The sequence below is a fragment of the Pieris rapae genome, chromosome 9, assembly GCF_905147795.1.
Source record: "Pieris rapae chromosome 9, ilPieRapa1.1, whole genome shotgun sequence".
In the NCBI taxonomy this organism is placed as follows: Eukaryota; Metazoa; Arthropoda; class Insecta; order Lepidoptera; family Pieridae; genus Pieris; species Pieris rapae.
Window position 1 is genome coordinate 9,812,799 of NC_059517.1, and position 21,581 is coordinate 9,834,379.

At 33.6% G+C, this 21,581-nt stretch overlaps 1 protein-coding gene across 2 annotated transcripts in view; it reads left to right on the top strand.

Annotated features, from left to right (window-relative positions):
• LOC111002085 (tyrosine-protein kinase-like otk) overlaps window positions 1–21,581 on the top strand; it is a 40,893-nt gene that overhangs the window by 13,599 nt on the left and 5,713 nt on the right. For both annotated transcript variants that reach the window (XM_045629508.1, XM_045629509.1), the window contains 7 exons: window positions 17,263–17,331; window positions 18,365–18,480; window positions 19,059–19,209; window positions 19,582–19,725; window positions 20,009–20,054; window positions 20,209–20,339; window positions 21,368–21,511. In XM_045629508.1, coding sequence (XP_045485464.1) covers window positions 17,263–17,331; window positions 18,365–18,480; window positions 19,059–19,209; window positions 19,582–19,725; window positions 20,009–20,054; window positions 20,209–20,339; window positions 21,368–21,511 — 801 coding nt within the window. The remainder of the gene's footprint in view (window positions 1–17,262; window positions 17,332–18,364; window positions 18,481–19,058; window positions 19,210–19,581; window positions 19,726–20,008; window positions 20,055–20,208; window positions 20,340–21,367; window positions 21,512–21,581) is intronic.

A 21,581-nucleotide genomic window follows, 5' to 3' on the forward strand; every position in this document is an offset into this window, starting at 1 on the left:
TCCTTAGGTGTTTAAGCGTTTCGAAGTGTCGAAAATGTGTTGAATGATGTTTTGTATGTGTGCAATACAACAGCTATCCGCTCAGGTGGAAGTGTCTATGGTGGGATAGTCTGCACTGGTCTTCTCTAAGACAGTAATGGCCCTAGCAGCCATTGCCATATCTCGCCACCTTTTCGTGGTCATCCATCCATTTTATCCTAAAAGAATATCGCTTTAGCTGGCAATTATGATAATCCGCCTCTTTTTATGGTCTGTTTCTGGACTTCAGCCTCCTCTATTTTAAGCCTCATACTGTCCTCTCTGTATCCACTGGGAGCCAACTTCTCCATCATAAAACCAATTATAAAATGCGTTCATAGTAAACTCTATAGCATTCGTAACAGATAGTGACTTGTGCCTGTATTAGATACTGTAATTTTTGTGTATATCGAAGGAGGCATAGTTCTTAGTCTAAATTAATCAAAATAGATTTATTTTACATTATGTACAATACTTAAATAAATAAATATTTAAATTGAACCAAGTGTTGTAAAATACATTACACCAATTAGTGTGAACTTCAACCATTTGGCCCGTGCTTCCTGCCGGCCGCCTTCCAGTAGCTCGGAAGTCTCCCTGGGCACTTTGCAGGCTTCAGGGAACGAAGTTTTTGAGGATTTCTGGTCTTTAGGAAGCCACGCCGCGAAGTTCAGGACTATGTGGGTGACTGATACCTCTGACTGACTTGCTAAGGACAAATACATGTTTATGGCGACAGTGACCCGTTAACTCAAGCGTTCATTCACGAAAACAACCCAAGTTCAATTTATGTAGATAACAATTCAAAGTTTGTGAAATGTTTTTGACCGGCGGCGACCTTTGTCATGTGTAAGAGCCAAATTAAGTTCAGTTCGATACAGAAAAAATCGCATCCAACCTTTGGAGATGGCGTTTTCATAAAACTCTGTTGTTTATATTTATTTACAAGTTATTTAAATGAGTGCCAGCATCCCATAAAAAAATTAAATTACTTTAATTAATTACTACTCCAATCATTGAAACTTAATTATATACGAAAATTTAATCGGTTCAAGGTGTACGATCAATAATATATATTATAGACTATAATTAATTAAATGGTCCTATGTGTCCTAATTCGCTAAAATACTATCTAAAAACTTTATTCATAACAGCTTATAATTTTAAAACTTCTGTCAGTTTGGTACGCAATTTTCTTGAAGGATCTTAAGTTGAATTGGTTCGGAAATAATTTAGTGGGCACTGGTTCTACTGGTGGTGGCGGCAAAATCTTATTATATTAATAAACACTCCCACATCCTCATGTAAAGATTTCACAAAAATACTTCGTTCGTTTAATTTACAACGAAACTCTTGTAAGCTGGGTTCAACCGGAAACAATAATTCAGCTCCTAAACTAAAAATCATAGATAAATTTTTTATTCTTTCGGTGTGTTTGTCGAATCTTTGAATTGTTTTTTTTTTAATCTGCCCTATATGAACCCATCTATTTTAATAGATGATTGAATTCGTGATTTTATTTTTTATTTATCCATACTTCCTTCAATTGCTACAAAATCAAAAAATATAATACTTAAAAATTGGGGGATGCAACGGGCGGCCTTATCGCTGACAAGCGATCGCTTCCAGGTAACCCAAGTAAAGAAAAAAAATATGGTTAGTAAAATGCATAACCAAATCTAATAAAGTGGGCATATAGGGACTGTCGCAGTAAAGCATAACATTTTTTATCAACTTAAGCAATAATATCTTTTTATTTTACGCAGTATTTTCTTTTCTTTGACATTTTTTCAATTAACCACTCTACCAAACTAACATGCCTATATAGTCTGTCTCACTTTCACACGTAGGTACCGGCTGCACCGGCCGCGCTTACGCTACGTCACCGATCTCGTCAGAGAAATGTGAATACTCAGTATGTCTTCTGTCCCTCTGTAACGCGTATTGGCCGCACCTATGTTACGTCATCGTGTGTTAGGTTTTTATTTTCGTTACGGAATTTCTTGATTCGGTCGCCGCGATAAATATCTAAGTTAAGGTACTCCTTAATCTATAATAGTTTAAAAATATTAATAAAACAAACTAAAACACTAATCTCGCGGATTCATGAATGGCGAAACAAAAAAAAATGAAATACAAGATTTACAAAAATCAATACAATCTTTTTCGGTCTGGGCCTCAAATTTCTGTAAGGCCTATGTCTGACACATGCCATCGACTTTTTGGGTCTAAAGCTGGCCGGTTTCCTCACGATGTTTTCTGTAGGTACTACAAGTCCATTTGTGTAAAGCTGGGCATCGAAACTACGACCTCAAAAATGAGAGAGGCATACTAGGCCAACACTGCTCGCACAGTACAAACGTATCTAAATTATTAACAGCATATGTCGATACAAATGCGTACCTCAAGACGCAAACTCGTCTTACTCTCAGATTAAACGCAGAAAATATATTTAGACAACTTGAACTGGATTAAATTTGATTGCATATTAGTGAGACCATTGCCATTAAAGATTTTTGTTTCTACAAGAATCGATCTCCAGCCGCTAATGTGTAGATATGGCAGATATTTCACAATGACTAATGCTACGAGTTATTGTTAAATATCTGCCCCAATAAATATTGAAACTGCAAGCTAATCTCTCTTTTTGTATTGTTGTTTCTTTTTAAACACGCATTTTAATATTGGAAAACGACGCCATTTTGTAAGCGGAAACGGAAATCATTGTTTCGAACATGCGTTTCTATTGTCTTTTTTTACACTAAAATATAGCCGTAAGTTTCGTAGTTTTTCTCTTACGTTTAAATTTATATAAACGTTACTTTTTACTATTTTAAATTTATTCAGTCATAAAATGACTAATTTTTTTTCTTCATAAAAAGTTTTTAAATAAAACATAATTTATATGTATTAACTGATAGCAAAATAAAAAAGGTATTTTTTTCATCTTTCATCATTTTCATCACCCGGCAAATGGTGTACCATGCAATAATGTGGTGTACTCTTTAACCGCATAGAAACCTGTTGACCTGTTTTAAGGTGGAGCTGTGATTTGATTATTTTTTAAATAAAAATAATATAATTTTAAAAAATAACAGTAAACTAATTAATAGGGTTTTGCTCATAAATTGACAGTAAAATGCTTATTTGCTATTCTTTGATAAATGTAAAAAACATTTTGGTATGTTTAAAATATATATAATTATGACGGTAAACATAAATTTACCAAAAAAGAGAAAATATATAATATAATGCGCTTTCGTATTCGTCCACTATATAACCCGGTATTTCCCCCCTTAAATGCGAAGATTTGCCAAGTTGTATTTATGTAAGTGTAATTTTAAAAATTTCGTGTTTTTAGTTTTTGATATGTCAAATAAACAGTTTGACGAAAATACTCCTACAACGCGATCCGAGTCTACCGTGTTATAGAAGGGTTTACTCTTGTAAAAATGTATAGAAATGATCTAGAACCATTGAAATGACTTGAATGCCAAGAACTTATTAAAAGGATACTCCAAATGAATATTATGACGGAGTAGACATATTCAGTCTGAATGGTAATTTAAATTATATAGGATACATTTGAAAGCCGTCTTTATATAAAAATATTCCTAACTATCACAAAACTTAATTAAATTATTAAGTAATCTTATGTTCTGGCTTACAAAATGGACATCAATTCGTCAAAAAAATTACCGGTTTATTTATATAACACTAAGATCGAGGTAGTCTGCTCTTCAACATTTTTCCGGTTTTTATTATCGGATCTTTAAAAATTTCACCGGTTTTATTAACATACAAAGGTTGAGATCTGCTCTTCAAAAACCGTCACGTTTTTTATGAGCGATAATTGTTGTGCAATATAATCTATTTATACAGATATATTTATTTCCTATCATATTGTCTCTGGTCTTCAAAATGTAATTCAATGCCGTTCTTTTAATTTTTTACCGGTTTTTATTAACAACACTAAAAGATAGTCTTACTTGAGTCACGTATGCCTGTTTATTTTATGTCAGTTCAATTACCGAAATTTAGCGACCCGTGCTAGAAAAATTGTAGATATATTTATACACCTACCTACATATTACTTAAAGCTATTTTAAAGGTTATATTTTAAAAAGTTCATATTGTACTTTGACTTATATATTCCACAGATAATTAATTTTGGGTTATGTTAGGTTACAGATGACAAACAAATATGATTTATGATTTTTGGATTCTCACCCTTTTTGTCAAAGGCGGTATTGAGTAGTGATTTGCATCAAGTACGGCCTTTGTGGGTCACGTTAAGTTCAATCCATATTTATGAAAGAATTCTTGCGATCTTCAATAAACTAGCAACATGACAGGTTTTTATTGAAAATAGGGATGTTCTATCGATATCGTTATCGATGTTGCAAATGTTCAACGTACTACGATATTTTTGTTATCTGTTTATCGTCATAACGCAACCCGTATAAAAGTAATATAAATTTTTGTACTTTTAATTTAGGATTACTTAAATAATGCATTTATATTACGAATTATTGAAAGAAGTTGCCATCATTTAAGTTTTTGATGTCGTTATACATATTCATAAAAATAACTTTTCCTTACAAAGTGTAGACAGTAATTAAGACAGTAATTATAAATAAATAAAAACTAAATATCGATGAACTATTAGAAAGACATACAACCCTATGTCATCGACTAGTCTAGTACGCTTCGTCGCCTCCACCCATGAATACTGGAGCGTTCTTTTATATCTATCTCTTTCACATTTCAATAAAACGAGCGGGATAGTCAACACTCTAGTATGAAGAGGCATGTTTTCCCGGCATAATAGAGGTGCATTTTCGTTATCTGTGCGATTGCAAATGCGCGCTTGATTGGTGACAGATTAAAAAAGAAAAAAACAGTGATGAAACTGGCAGGCGATCCTAATGTCACGGAGGTTTTAATGAGTTCAAATTTTTTTTACTGGTGATAAATACGAATTTTAAATTATCGATAAGAAATTTTAATTGATGATAGAATTTATGGTTGCAGGCTATCGCTCTGATTAAAATTTATAGTTGAATAGATCTTTGAAATAACATAATTTATAACCATGAGTGCATATATTAAAGTCTACTTGAATCCTTTGTTGATATTATAGTCATGTATGCCAATAAAATTTTATAGTACCTAAATGCAATATTAGTTTGGAATATAAAAACATTAGAAAAGTTTGAAAATAGAATGTCAAATATTCAAATCCGCCGGGCAGCTTTTTCCCCTTTGTCCAGGAATCTCCTATTGATGGGCCATTGTGTTGCCGGTCGCAAAAATCTAACGAATAATTGATAAGGCCGCGATTTTACGTCGATTCGTTATTAGAACATTCGCGAATGTCTGGACCGTTATGTTCCTTTTTTGAATTCTTGTTTGTCTTTGCTTTGGCGGGAATAGTTTGAGTTCGTTGTTGGGCCGAAGTTTGCGAGGCATTCGAATTTCGAAATGAAAAAGTTTTGTTAGGTCTGTATTTTTGGTGCACTTTTTCGTTGCGTTCTCTATGGTCAGATCAATTGAAATATTGATATGGGCCTCTATTTCAAGCTGTGCTTTGGTTTCTCCTTGGTATGTAAACTTTTATGTGTTTTTTTACTTACAGTTTTACTGGTTTATGAACAAAACTGCTAATGTACTAAAATGTACGTATTACTTAAAGATTATAAAATTTTATTCTTAATATTTGACTAAGTATTCTAGACTATGGTTCCTTAGTCGTGGTTAACGACCTATACCAAGGCTACGGAATACGGGCAACTATAATGGAGTTGCCACTTAATTTATTTAAATTTTACAATGAGTCTTTTGCGTGTGTTGCTTATTGCAAAAAATCTTTATTATTTATGTTTCGAGAATTTTAAGCACGAAATGTTCCATTAAATAAATGTACTTACATATAAACAGTTTATTTAGCATAATTTTTGAGAAGTGTTGGCCTATTGTCTTCAACGTGTGAATCTTATAAGGTTATTCTATGGCTGTGTACCAATGGACTTTTTTCTATGAGCGCATTCAACATTTGCCCGAACAGTGAAGAAAAACATCGTGAAGAAACCGGCATGCCTTAGACCCAAAAAGTGGGCGGCGTGGGTCAAGCACAGGTCTCTGTGCATAATACGATTGTTGTATTCTGGGGCATGTGCGTCTACCACTGTGTGCTGAATGTTGTAGGACATTTAAAAAAACAGATTAAAGTGCCATTGGTGTTTTTTCTTCTCCAGAAGATGTAATCCTATTAACATGGACGTGTAAAAGGAATGTTTTGCTTAAATGCTTGCTAAATGCCGCATAATGTAACGTCATGCAAAATGTAATCTGTCACCGACACGTCATTATGTAGATGTGTGAATAATCTGTGTCCTGCTTACATTTGCACGTCACTGTCATTATACCATAGACAATGTAGAGATAATTGAAGGCGGGATATTTCTGTTGAGGGTTGACAAAAATTGTCTTTAATTACATACCTAGTAAACATATATATATATTAAACATTAAAGTATAAATGAGGAAATAAGTATTACGAATATTATAAGTCAATTTAAATTATTATTACTATTAATTAATAATTAAAAAGGTATTTACGGTTTTGTCATATGTGTTATATGGTCATAGTTTTCGGTTAGTTATGAATGTAAGTACAGTAATCTCTATAACGCGGTCCGGGTCAACCGCGTTATAGTTATAACTATCGAAATCGCGTTCTAGAAATATTTTTGTTAAAGCCGGTTTTTTTAAATGAATAAACTAGGAATATGAATTTAATTGTTTTACACTATAAAAAACGCGCTATGGGGATTACTGTATTCTAAAAATAACAATGTTGTTTTATAGATTTATATGAGTGTCTATGGGCTGCGATGACTGCCCTTTTTGGGCGTCCCGTAGGCTCTCTTGCTCCCTATTATATAAAAAAAGAGTCTCTGACTCCAAAGCGAACCAAATCATATCAAGTTCTAAACTATGTTAACAAATGTTTAAAGTTGGTTTACTTAATTTGTATTATTTTGCTGTCACCTAAACGCAATAACATTAAAAACGAATTGTTATTTCCAAAATGCAATAAGCCCTTAATACGAAAAGAAATGGCGAATTCGTTAAAGGATTTCCACATTTTAGTCACGTCCTGACCCAAATACAGGGCGCAGTCGCGTTATTCACTTGTTTATTGTTATAACATATTTTTTACGGTTAAAAATCTGCTCATGTTGCTATTCTTGCCACCCGGATAAAAGTCGAATCTAAACTCAATGACATATGTACTCTCATATATTTTGACATACGGCAGCCAGACTAAGGTCAAAAATCTGCCTTAGAGGAGTCTGTAAGTATCTCTTGAGTGAAATTATTAAATACGGGAGGGAGCCTGATCACCTACTTGCCTATTCGATTGATGATGAAACAGATTCAGAAATCTGTGGCCTTTTGCAGGGACCACACTCGCGTATTAGCGATTAGAGAATTCAAATAAAACCGCTAGAAAACGTCTGAAATGGTTATTTATTTTTAAGATTTTTAAGTGTACAGCAATTATAATTTATTCAGTACCTAGATAACCGAGCTTCGCTCTTTCTTTTTTTATCAATTGTGTTGTTTGGAAATGATATTTAAGAACGAATTACATACGAATAAAATGATGAAATATGAATAATATTTTTCGATCTTACCGACAGAATAATAAAAAAATATGAGCTGAACTACTCAAACGCCACTTTTTGTTATTTTTCTTTCAATAAAAAAAGTAAGTTTATGTTTAAATTGATCAAACACGAATAAAATATCATTTTCTAGAAATGGTTCCTAGCTAGATTGATTTATCGCCCCCGAAACCCCCCGTATACTAAATTTTATGAACATTTTTGGAGCCTATTCCAAGATTCCAATTCTTGTATATATATAAAAAAGAATTGCTCGTTTAAAGATATAAGATTATGGCACATTAAACACTTTTATGAACATTGAATACTATGTTATCCTTAATAAATATCATGCGACGCAAGCTAGTCATAATTTGGGTACTCATAGTCTAAAAGGACGGATGGATTTCAAAGCAAATATCTTTTATATCGAGAAGTCAATAGACACCGCACTCAAGATTCAGATCACGAATGTAATATCGCCGTCTGTCTGGGATAGATTAATATTCGTACTTTGTTTTGAAATAAAAACTTAAAAATGTATTGATACGACGGCGTGTGTCAGGCACCGGAGGCTGATCACCCAAGTGCCTAATAGATTGACAAATGATCACAAAACAGATACTGATCTGAAGCCGAGACCTGAAAAGCCAGTACCTACCGGCACAGAATCACAGTACGTCAGAATTAATAGATTTTAATTCGACAAGTTCATAGCAGAAATCCGACCAAAGCGACGTTACTTCAACATCTTACGGACAATAGCCAAATCCTTAATTAAGGCTTTGGATTAAGGCTCATAATTAAAAACCCCCTCGGGTGGCGCCCCCACATGAAGTGTCATTTTGACAGTTGAAGTCCTTGGAATTTTATTGTTTCGCGAAGTTACGACTTGCGAGTGTAATTGTGTACTGTGTTATAGAACCTCTTATTAAATATATAATGGTTGTACACAGTTGTTTAATGCTGGTATATAAGTATATTAATTTTTATATTATAATATAAAGTGTCTCTGTATGAACGCGACAAAGTAAGGAACGGAATTGTGTTCTATTATCGTTGATAGATTGTCTGATTAGAGAAAGCTTAATAAAAAAAATATTCATTTTTTAATACATTATAATGTGCAAGATATATGAAACTTGTTTGTGTCAAGGTTTCCCATATATATATATATATATATATATATATGCCATTGGCTTAATTTACAAGAATTGTACTTGTGATATTTATAATTGTGTAGTTCTAAAAATAATTTGGTTATATGTTTTATTTGTATTTTTAGTTAATTTTTATATTCATAGGTTTTCTATTTATTTTTTTATTCAATGTTTATTATGTAAACGGTTATATATTTAATCAACAATTCGCTTAGCTGTTAATGTGGCACCACTATTTACTTTTTCTCATTAAAATTTAGTTATAGACACTAGGGTCGCAAAGTCTTTACAAATTATTGAGCTTATTTTCGGTTCACTATCCTTACAGTAAAATAATACAATAATGTCGAAAGATATATATATATATAATATTAAATACATTATATAATATCTACTGTGAGCTCTCTGCTAACACATAAAGATGTCGAATACTGTATTAATTAACCGCCACGTCTTACATATATCCCCTAGGAGAGAACCCGAGTTCTTGGAGAACACAAGATTGCTCATCTCAATTGAATGTACCCCACTATCTCCAAGTAAAATAATGTTACAGCAAAAGAGCAGTGATGTCCTATTCAGCATGCGACTCTCATCCCCGGGGCCGTAGGCTCGATTCCCGGCTGTGCACCGATGGACTTTTTTATACGTATCGCTCGAACGGTGAAGGAAAACATCGTGAGAAAACCGACTTGCCTGAAATGCAAATAGTGGACGGCGTGTGTCAAGCACGAAAATAGCTTGTAATTAGTAGCATCGTTTAATAGAGTTTTTTTTATTTATTAGCATCTAAATTAACAAAATGAATGGAGGTTATAAAATGTTTTTGAATCAGAGTTCTGTTATATTTGCGTCGAGGGTTGATGTAACAGTAGTTTGAAATCTAACACTCTAATCTAATTAATACAATAGCCAGACATTCAACGCAAACTTGTGCAGGGGTTGCGCGCCATAAAATTTTACGACCGCGTTGTCATGGCAACGACGCCATTTTGGTTCTTGAGCACTCTAAAAATCTCTTCGAAATCGGCTATCGTATTTTCCGCTATGTCAAACGAAAATTGCATATTTGAATTACATTATTCTTTATGAAAAATGACTAGATATTAGGAGTGGCGCGAAATGTGATGATTTAGAAGTTTTTTATGTATTTTGTCAGTGTAGCAAATTTACTATGGATCTATTTACTTATAAATCAAATGTAACCTATAAATGTTACAAGCAGTTATTTGAAGTTTTAGTATCGAGACATTTAAAAGACATCAAAGGCAATATTCGGGAATTATTAAGGATAGTATATGTAGTACCAATTGTTCCATTGTATACATTAAACTAATTTTTTAGTTAAAACCAAAACCTCTTCAGTGTGTCCTCTCCAATTCTACTTTGCTCGACTTGTGAAGTGTGTCTTGCTCTGTGCCAGATGGAGGTGTCTTGCAGGTCCACTTCCTTACGTTACGCGCCGAAGAGTTTTTCCTTCTGTTTACTTTAGATTTCACCTAATTAATTGAAGGTGGTGGCAGTCATTGGGCAACACGTGTCCCAGGTTCGCATCCCGTGTAATAATTTAATGTGTATCAAGCTAATGTCATCGGATAAGGAAATTCATGAGTCTCTTCATTACCTACTTGCCTATTAGATTGATAAATTTTGCCTATATGCCTAAAATATTTCTGATGTGTTTCATCTTTCATTGCGCTCAATATGAAGTATACTCTGTAGCTATTTGAAAAAGATTTATTTTGTTATCTGTGGTAAAAGTCAAATTTGGCAGTTGGTTTTTGACATAACGGCCCGTTATCCTAGTTTTTCATATTAGGACAAGTAATCCTTCGATTTATCTAGTCTTGATAACACGTTATTTCACTTAGTCATATTTGTTTAGGATCTTATCAAAGTTGTAAATTTTATCGATTTATAAGCCATTAAATCTACCCTATTTATACATATGTATTGATGTTTGTTCCGTTTATATAGCCATATTCATTATATACTAGCTGCCCGCAAATTTCGTTTGGCCGTATTATTTTATATATCTACCGTTTTAAGCTACATTCCAACATATAGTTATTATTAGTTGCGTTCTCAATAGTAGAAAAACAAATTTCAGAGCTCAAGGAATCAAAATATGTATTGGAATTAATCTAGCCGCCTTCGAGTTTTAAAATTAGCAACATATTTTGCGATTCATTATTTATTTATATAAAATGTTCAAGTTTTCACGAAAATTTGCACTTTTCTCCATTAAGTTTATGATTCTTGATTCATTTAATTTTCGTTTTTTTTTTAATTTACGCGAATTTTACTTGCTTCCAAAATTCCATAACATCCATGCATAACTGAGCGTTTAAAAGGCCCATTTAGCCGCATCACATATAGTTGATGCGACACAGAGGCTCTATTAGGTTGGCGACGCACTCGCGAGTCCTCTGAATTGGGAGTGTCCTTGGTGGCAGTATCACTTATCACATAAGACTCCTGGACGTTTATTCTTAAAAAAAAAGAGATATTCCCGAATTTTAATTAAGCTCGTGAATGCGTTGCAGGCCTGTTATACCAGGCATCTATCTAGCTTGGCACAAGATTCTCCCGTTTCTCTTAGTATTCGTGTAAGTGTTGGTAATATCCAAATATTTGTCAATCTATCGTCAGTACAGCGGTCGGTGATCGGGCGATAATTGACGGTCGCCGGCTTCTTCGAGTGATGTTTGCCAGCACTGTTTATATTGGGTAGGGTGACCATAGTCTTATTAAGAATGGGATAGTGAAGCTGGATTAGCACACTTGAAAGAAAACAATGAGGCACTCGGGGGCTGCCGCGGTATAACGCGGTATATATAAAAAAATAACAAAAGCAGGCTAGATAAGTAATTTGTCAACGGGTGGCCTTATGGCTAAGAGGCGACTACTTTCAGGCAACCCTAATGTGTTTTGTTTTCTTCGCTGTCAACTAGATAAACCTAATTTTGAATATCGTATACAACTTAGCTTAGTACTATATTACAAGATATCTTTTGATTCTAATAAAAAGGATATTTTTATTATAATAGTATAAATTATGATTTTTGAACATTCCATCTTTAATAAGGCAAAAAATAAATCAATAGTACTAAAGGTATCATAAATGTGCCTGCTCCATATTACATCAAAATAATATGTGTAACAAGGCGCAAACAAATCTTTAAATTGAATAAAAGTATTGGTATTAGTGAAGCAGTTTTGACCTAGTGGATTCAGCATGCAACCCTCATCCTCGAGGTCGTAGGTTCGATGCAGTCTTTTCACCAATGCCTTAAAAACTTAAAAGGCCGGCAACGCACTCGCGAGCCCTCTGGCATTGAGAGTGTCCATGGGCGGCGGTATCACTTAACATCAGGTGAGCCTCTTGCCCGTTTGCCCCCCTGTTCTATAAAAAATAAAAAAATAAAATGGACTGTCTTTCTATGTGCGCATTTTACATTCGCTCGAACGGTAAAAAAAAACATCGTGACTTGCAGTAGACCAAAAAATTTGCCTATTAGATTGAGAAACGATCATGAAACAGATATCTGAGAGAGTCTTCATTTCATATTACGATCTGTTTCGTGATGGGCCTATATACACAGAGTTCACAGAACTATTACGCTATATACAGGGCGTCCCACGGCGATGCCACACGGAGGGAAAGTACCTTAAATATTAATGATAGGATATTTTACTGAAAGAAGACATCGTTTAATTTTTAATAATAAGTAGAACTGCATTCACAGATTTTAAAAAAAATTTCTACCTCAACCGGGAATCGAACCCGCCAAATGTGACAGTAAAATTACATGTATTTTATAATAGCGTTTGAATGGGCTACTCATAAGCATTATTTTTTCCTTAGTAACCTAGCATATTAAATGAAACTAAAAACATAAAATTTTACATTTTATTAAAAAAAAAAAATTATCAAATGCTCAAAATGTGATCCGTTCTGTTGTATACAAATTCTCACTCTTTTAATAATTTCTCTCCCTGTCGATTTACTTATTTTTGCATGGTGGATGTTTGAAATAATACGTCTAAGTTCATTTTGTAACTCCTGCACACTGTTGTACCGGTTCCTGTAAACTAAATCTTTTACATAACCCCATAAAAAAAAATCAAGTGGGCTTAGATCTGGGGATCTCGGTGGCCATCTAATTTGTCCAAAAGTGCCGATCCAGGAAGGAAAATGTTCATTAAAAAAAAAAATTAGTTTACAGGAACCGGTACAACAGTGTGCAGGAGTTACAAAATGAACTTAGACGTATTATTTCAAACATCCACCATGCAAAAATAAGTAAATCGAGAGGGAGAGAAATTATTAAAAGAGTGAGAATTTGTATACAACAGAACGGATCACATTTTGAGCATTTGATAATTTTTTTTTTAATAAAATGTAAAATTTTATGTTTTTAGTTTCATTTAATATGCTAGGTTACAAAGGAAAAAATAATGCTTATGAGTAGCCCATTCAAACGCTATTATAAAATACATGTAATTTTACTGTCACATTTGGCGGGTTCGATTCCCGGTTGAGGTAGGAAATTTTTTAAAAATCTGTGAATGCAGTTCTACTTATTATTAAAAATTAAACGATGTCTTCTTTCAGTAAAATATCCTATCATTAATATTTAAGGTACTTTCCCTCCGTGTGGCATCGCCGTGGGACGCCCTGTATATATATAAATATTATTATAGGTATATTGTGTGTTTTATAAGAACATGAACACGGGACGCTTCTGAATGGTTATAATTGTTAGCTAGTTATGCAGTACCTTAAGTTCCCCACAACGGGAGCAGGGACCCGCTAATTGTCGTATGACTATTGTCTGCTGCGTTCACACAATAGTGCCCCAGTTAACTGTTAGGTTTTTCAAGAAAATATTTTTCCATTATTCTCGTTATGAGCATAGAAATCGTTTGGACAATACTTTGAATTAGTCAACTTGTTTTAGGAAAGAGAATTAGTGTTAAACTATTAAGGTCTGGGCCTCAGATTTTTGTATCTTTTTCTTATCTCTTTATCTCTTCTGTTCTGTCTGATTATTTGTCAATCTAATAGGTACGTCTCCTTCCTCCGTCAATTTGAGTCTAAGGCAAGTTGGTTTCCTTCACCGTTCCAGAGATTGCTTAGTGCGAATATTGAACGAAATTCCTTTGGTGCACAGCCAGGGATGGAACCTAAGACCTCAGGGATGAGCTTCGCATTCTAAAGACCTATTTATGCTGACTTCCTTAAGAAAATTTTATTGCAGTTTATCAGTTTTGTGTCTCTCTCCATATAACACTAGCAGACTCGGCCAAGCGTTGCTGTGGCTAAGGTTTTTGTTATACATATTACGTAGTTGTGAACTATTCAAGGGAAACGGTAGGAGAACTTACGTGAAACGTTGGTACTTTTATCACAGCGCCATCTGTTAGAATTGTATCAAATAATAAACAAATAATTTGCGATAAAATTAAATTGCGACTATAATTAAAGATCTAAGCTATCCTATCTAAATCGTTTAAGTAGTTAAGGAGTCCATCGCGGGCAAACATCGTGACAGGAGATTAATATATATTAAGAAGGAATTAAAGATTTTGTTCAGATTTCCTTTGCTGACTACTGCTGACTCGGTCGCTGAAGGTGCGAACAGCTCGCAGTAGGAATTTTAAATATGTTTAATTTGAACATCGTCCAACTGCTAACTGAATTATCGTAGTGATGCCCGATATCTTTGAGGTAATCCCACCTTGAGTCCTTGAACCTCTGATCCTACCCTAGTAGGTCTCTTGGTGCAGTCATCCCGTACTTATTTATTATAATAATAATTTATTTGCTCGAATATGGTACTAAAATGTTATGGTGGTATAATCTAAAGTTCTACACATAATGGCGTGTAAATTTATTAAAAGAAAATTTTGCGTAGAAGTTACATGCATTATGAGACAAATCTTTATAGTCAGTTCTTATATTATTTGTGACAAAATATCACATTATTTAGTTAATTAGTATAGCTTTTGTAATTTTAATTTGTTTTAATATTTGTATTATCTCTTCGATGTCATGTTTGCCTATAAGTGCAAAATTGTATGTTGTGGTTCTTTTATGTTTTATTATAAAAAAGAAGAGGTAAACGAATATAAAATGTTTCTAACAGATAACATCTCCGTGACTTAAAAATTCAAGAGCCCAGTATGCAGTGAATGCGTTGTTATAAATTGTTTCTACTGTTATGTTAGTTATCATATTCCTGTATAAATCTTTATTTCGACCCAGATATACCAAGATATACTATCTTGCTTGTATTTCTATTAGTAAGTCTTTCTTTTTTTTAAATCTTTAATTCATATCGAAAGGCGTGTTTATCATCTAGAAGAAATAAACGACATTACAAAGTTAGGCACTGCTGTTCTAGTAAAAGATTGAAATATGATACATGATACATTATTAGAGACTAAAGAAAATGAGGAAGACAAATAAAAAGATAAGATGATAGTGAAGAAGCTGGCCCTATGTGGCTACATAAAGCGTCTAGCTTAAGCAAAACACTTATTGTCAACAGTACTACGCGCAATGAAACTGGATTTAGTAACATTAACCGTCAAAATTTGACATTAAAGTAGCGATATCCTAGTAAATTAAACCAAATGGTCACCCAACAGATAGGATAGGATATTCCGATCCCTTTGATGTTACCGCCTTGAAGGCATCTGTTTACAATAACTTGCCCGGCTAACCGTGTTTAGACCACACTATTTTCATTCAATAAGAAAAGTTATTATGTTACGAATGTTTGAAGGTATCTAACGGCTTCAGTAAGGACAAATTAATTATGATTTCGCTGGGTATCGAACACGGGAATTATTTAATAGGGAAATGACGTAAAATTAAAAAAAAAATGAATTTAAGGTTACGTTTTATGGCATTTAAAACCTACAAATAATTAGACCACGCACAATTGACAGATGACAGATCGGTCGCCATTTGAAGGAATTAGTTTCAATAATTTTCTGTCTGGCATTTAATTTGTTTATGCCATTAGATTTCGTAGTTATTGCTTAATTGTTGCACATTTCCTCGAGAGGAATGAGCTTTGGCCCGTCCGGGGCATACCTGTGCCCCTCTCGGGTGGTGTTCCTATGTTCGCGCCCTGCTGAGACAGTGTGATAGGGGGGGGGGGGGTTTATAGCCCTTGGTGAGGGCAGCGCGCGAGGAAACATGGGTTTTAATCGCTGTAAGGTTCCGTGGTTTTTAGGAGTATTCTTTATAAAGAAATACCATCGTAACCATAGTAGCAATCACGGTACTAAACTTCATGTTTTATGTGTGGATGCCTAAATATATGTTTAATATTCACACACACTCAGTCAATAGGCTATTTCATCAAAACTTAAAAGACGTGATTCCAGATTCATTAGCAACAAGAAAACCATACAAATTGTTATTTTTAATTCTTTTTAGTATTGTCTTTGAAACTTCATGATTTTAAAAACCCTCGCTTCTTACAAAATAGCGTTGCATACACGTAAACAAACTGCAATTTTTTACGTAATATTTTTTTTCCATACGAAAACAATAGTAATATACATGTAGACATACGAATTTCCTGGTATAATTGTCGTACTGCGCTTCACGCTTATTAAATTTAATGTTTCTGACTATTATAAATTGTCTAATACCCAATTGAATTTTATATATGTTTCGCGTATGCATTTCGTGTTTTAATAATAGCCCTTTGATCTGCCGATACATCTGTCTGTGTTTATAAGTACTCGGTCGTGTTAACACTTAGCGGTAAACTATTTTTGGAATTAAACAAACTGCGTCCGTACTTCCTTTCAAAGTTTTTACGGATGTGAAAATTTCTATATCTACAATATTGTTATGTCATTTTAATCTATATTTTGAGTAAGAGATAAGTGGCGATTCTGATTTTTTTTTATTTATCAATTACATTCGAAACGTTATTTAAAAATATCTTCTTGTCTTTATTGCCGATCACCTATTGTTTCGCCGTGTACATCGGTTTGATAGAATTCATCAAAAATATTAATAATCTTAACCTACATAGATTAAGATTTAAAATTACTACTATTTTTACCTACTATTTGTAAAATCAATAAATAGAAAATTGAAACGAGTTTAATGAAGTTTGGTCTCTATGGCAGTGTACCTTTTTTCCTTTTAATACTGTAAATAGCAGAACAAACAACAAACATACATAAATTAAAAAGTGCCAGAATTCACTTACACAATTAAAAGTATACTAAGACTAGATTAGACGGCAGTTAATGTCATTCATTCATCATCAGTATTCAATTATTTTAATTGTACCTCCTGTATTAATTAAATTAAAGTTTTTACAAATAAATAAAATACCCTGTTCTCGTTTCTTAATAATAATGTTTTTTTACAGAGGCTCTCCATCATGGGCATAAACTGCACAGCCACAAACCAAGTCGGAAGCATCGAGCTGCTACAACTGGTAAATCTTAATCTAAACATATATTTATATAATTTTTTTTTCGGTATAATAAATTCTCTACTTCATATACCCTATTATCCCTAATCAGCCTTCTCCTGATGCTTTATAGCCGGGAGAGGAGCTTAATCGTTCCCCGGACTATAAGGCATACTAAAATTCGAGGCAGCTTGTACGTGGAAGTGTTCACGCATTGCTAATATCAGATTAGGTCAATTCGACTTACGCCCAAACCAAATAACCTATCTCAATCCATTTTTGACCATCTGAAATAGACATCATTATGCAAATATTGATAAAAGTGTGTCAATAACTAATCGACGGATCGTAATAGCCATCTGTCGATACAAGTTACCCATGGTAGGTCGAATCGGTATGTGGATAGACCTTTATATGAAAATGACAGATCAACTGTGCCAATATCCTATGTTAAGATTTTAACTTACACCAGTTTTTGAAATAATTAAAAAACTATTTGATATGTTTTAAAAATAGACATGTATATTTTAATATTATTTGTATGGTTTTATTTACTTTATTTGGTTTTTATTTATTATTAAATATGAGTGTAAAGAGCGAAGAGATTTCGTTCTATCCATCGCCAAAAATGGATTGTCTTCGTAGGATTTGGTTATTAGGATGCAGATGGGTGATCGATCTACTGTCACGGTCTGATCTTAGATTGTTTTCAATCTAAGAACAGACGGAGACAGATTATGCATTAATTATTGGGTTTGGGCGTCTGAGCCTTCTGATTGTCCACGGGCGGCGATATCACCATCAGTATTTTTTATAATTACTTAGTAAAAACTTTTTCTATTTTAGAAAATATTTTGTTAATAAATTCTATTTTCACCGTAATTATCATATTGTTTAGAATAGCTTGTAACATATGCTGCTGAAAATTTATTTAAATAATGTGATGTCTAATAGAGAAATAATATCGTCAATTTTTAATCCTTTTAAGTACAATAAGACAAACATATGTTATATAGAAGCCTGCGTTCTTTATATATATTATGTTATACATTTTCAGATGGCGCCCTTCGTTTCGAACCAGCTCCATATAATAAGAAGTTGGAACTAAATAGTCTTGGAAAGATTCACTGCAAAGTTGCTGGGGGTGTGGCTCCTACTGTGCAGTGGTTTTTGGTACGGTACTCTCCGTTTACTCTACGTTTAAGATTGTGTGATACACACACACATATATATAGATTAAAACAGTTGACATATACAATTCAGTTTGTTGCAATTATGTTTATTTGAATCAACTTTTGTTGGTTTTTGTATATAATCTTTAAAAGGTTCAAAATAAATTACTTATTTACTTAACTACTTAAAAATTCAGCATACAGATATTTTAAAAATATTTTGTTTTTGATTCCTATAACATGATATCTTATAATATCCGCGGCTGAATTTCATCATAAGACGTCGAGGAAAAATGCGAATTTCCATCCTTTACAATTTGACGCCCGGCATTCCATAATACAGTGCTTTTTAAGGCCAACTTTGAGGAGCTAGCTGGCAGCAGCTAAAGGTCAATCGACAGAAAAGTATCATGTATATCAAGTATAGGCGACAACAAAGGTCGCACACACACCGGCGGGGTTAAATAAAAACTTCGCTGCAATCTGTATAACTGATGTGTATCGCTATAATGAAGTTTTGTTGTCAATAAACTAATCTAGCAAGAAGTCTGTCTGTTTATCAAACCCTGTTTATATCAGAATGATGAAGAGCCTCTACCCGAGAGCATCACATCATCCAACGGCACGCTTCTCATCACCGAAGCAAAACGTGAGCACGCTGGTCAATACACCTGTAAAGCCACTGATGGTGATAAATCTATCACCGCGAAGATCACTGTGGATGTTGTAGGTGAGGAATTTTCATTATTGTGTTCAATGTGTGTATATGTTGCAACTAGCTTAATTAACAGCCTAGCCATTTAACTAAACGGCGTCGTTTAACTAACGGCCTGAAAGATTTTCAGCCGTTTGTTACAACTATTAATAAACTAGCTGGCTAATGCTTGGGTCATTCGTAAGATAGTCATAATTTGGCAGAAATAAAAAAGATGAAACATAAGACATGAAAAAAAATTGTTTTAAAATTAAATTACTTAAGTCAAATTCACATTATTATTGTCACTACAATCTTCCATTGTACTTGTTGTTTTATTTCTCATCTAAAACAAATCTTAATATTATGTCTGTCTATGTCTATGCCTAAAACCTATCGAATTTCCAGTTGCACCTCGAGTATTAGAGCCCACAGCGGGCCAGCAAGTTCATGTCAGGATCGGTGATGATGTATCGTTGAACTGCAAGGCCATCGGTGACCCTCCACCCACCATTCATTGGGACAGGAACAGAACTATTTTGACACCTCAGAGTGAGTAGAGTTTCTTTGACTTACCACGTTCATTTAGTCTTAAGTGAAACAATAACACAAAAACACATTGTATTGTAACTTATTAGAAACATTTCATTGAAGAGAGAAATACAGATTAATAAAAAAAACACACTAGATTTTTCATATAATTCGCTTATGTGAAAGGAAATAGCGTTACTGCTTCCAAGCCCGGGCCTCGACTAAAGGCCTCATAAAGGCCAAAAGGCCACAATGTTGGTAAAACATTCCAGAGGACTTAACTAAGATTTCGTGTAATTTCCAGACGATGGTGTTGATACAGAAGATGGTGCCAACGCGTCATTCGCAAGGTAAATCTACAGATCACAATTTAAAATTATGTTGAATAAGTTTACATTAATACACAGCTTCAATCCGGTAAAAAAGTGTTTTCTGTTTCTGTGTAAAAGCTATGTTAATAAAAGCCAATACTATACATATAAGTATATTTAATTTATTTTGCAGAATTCTACTCCTAAACAACGGAACTCTTGAAATTCACAATGTAACTGAGCAAGACTCGTACAGATATGGATGTACTGCAGGCAGTGCCGCGGGATTATCTAGAGCAGAACTGGAGCTGATTGTACATGCAGGTAATTTCTATGTGTACTGATGTTTTTGTCTTTGACTCTTGAAAATATTTATTTATTTATTTATCCTTTATTGCCTTATAAAAAAACACACATAACAAAAATAAAAAAAGCCATATACCCAAGTAACTAGCACAGGGCCGCTGCCATTTAATCGAAAACATTTAATATATTCTTATGCCCAAAATAACATACATAATTTTGAATATAAAGAGATATAATTGTTAATTTGAGAAAGTTAAATTATAGGTCTTAGGTAGAAATTACTAGGAAATCATTAACTAAACGCAGTGAGTAAATTTTCAATATAATAAAAAAGTGAAATTCTAATTGAGTTAGTTTCAGCCCCCTCCACCCAAAAGCTACGCAAAAATTCAATTAAGAATAAAGCTCACGTATAGCAAAAGCTGTCTCCTTTCATCACAGTGTTAATACAATTTGTCGGAAAGAGACAAAAAGAAAAAATAATTTTACAGTCTGAATAAGGATTTATATTGAACATGATAATACAAATGGTATTCTTAAATGATATTTCGAAATAATATAACATTTCCTTATAGAATTATTTTACAATGTAAACGCCATTTAACGTCGCTCGATTAAACGACAAAACTTGTCTTCTATACACTCTATATTATAGCATTACCTTCAATAATGGTAATTCGATTAAATTTATCGTCCTAGATCCGTAATATACTCGACTATCGACATACGTATCGAACTTTCTTAGAAATCCGTTCTTTTGTTTACAAATTGGGATTGCATGAGTGTGATTTATCACGACGATGCCTCAATACCGCTAGATATGATTAAACTAAGTAAGAACAACATAGTTTTTTTTGTGCAGTAAAAGACGTAAAGCGAAAATTACAGATTATACGCAATAGCTTTCAAATAAGAATTCTCATATAATTTTTTCTACATAGATTTATATTAGTTCCAATTAACGTCAATTCTTTGTAACGTCTCAATTTGTAGATCCTTGAGTGTCGTAATATAGAGTTTAGACTGTATGTAAATAATTGTTTCAGAAAACGACATGCCCCCACAAGAATCCAGCGGGGTCGCGGGTAAAGCTGTGCTCGTCTCCATATCTGTGGCTGGAGCTTATATGCTCCTTGTCCTGGCTCTCATGGTGTACTGCAGACGACGAAGACTCAAACGCAGACAGAGAGGTAACATTTTGAATATTTCTCCATGCCATATGCTTTTCAGTGCTGTACAGCACTAATTAGTCACTAGATC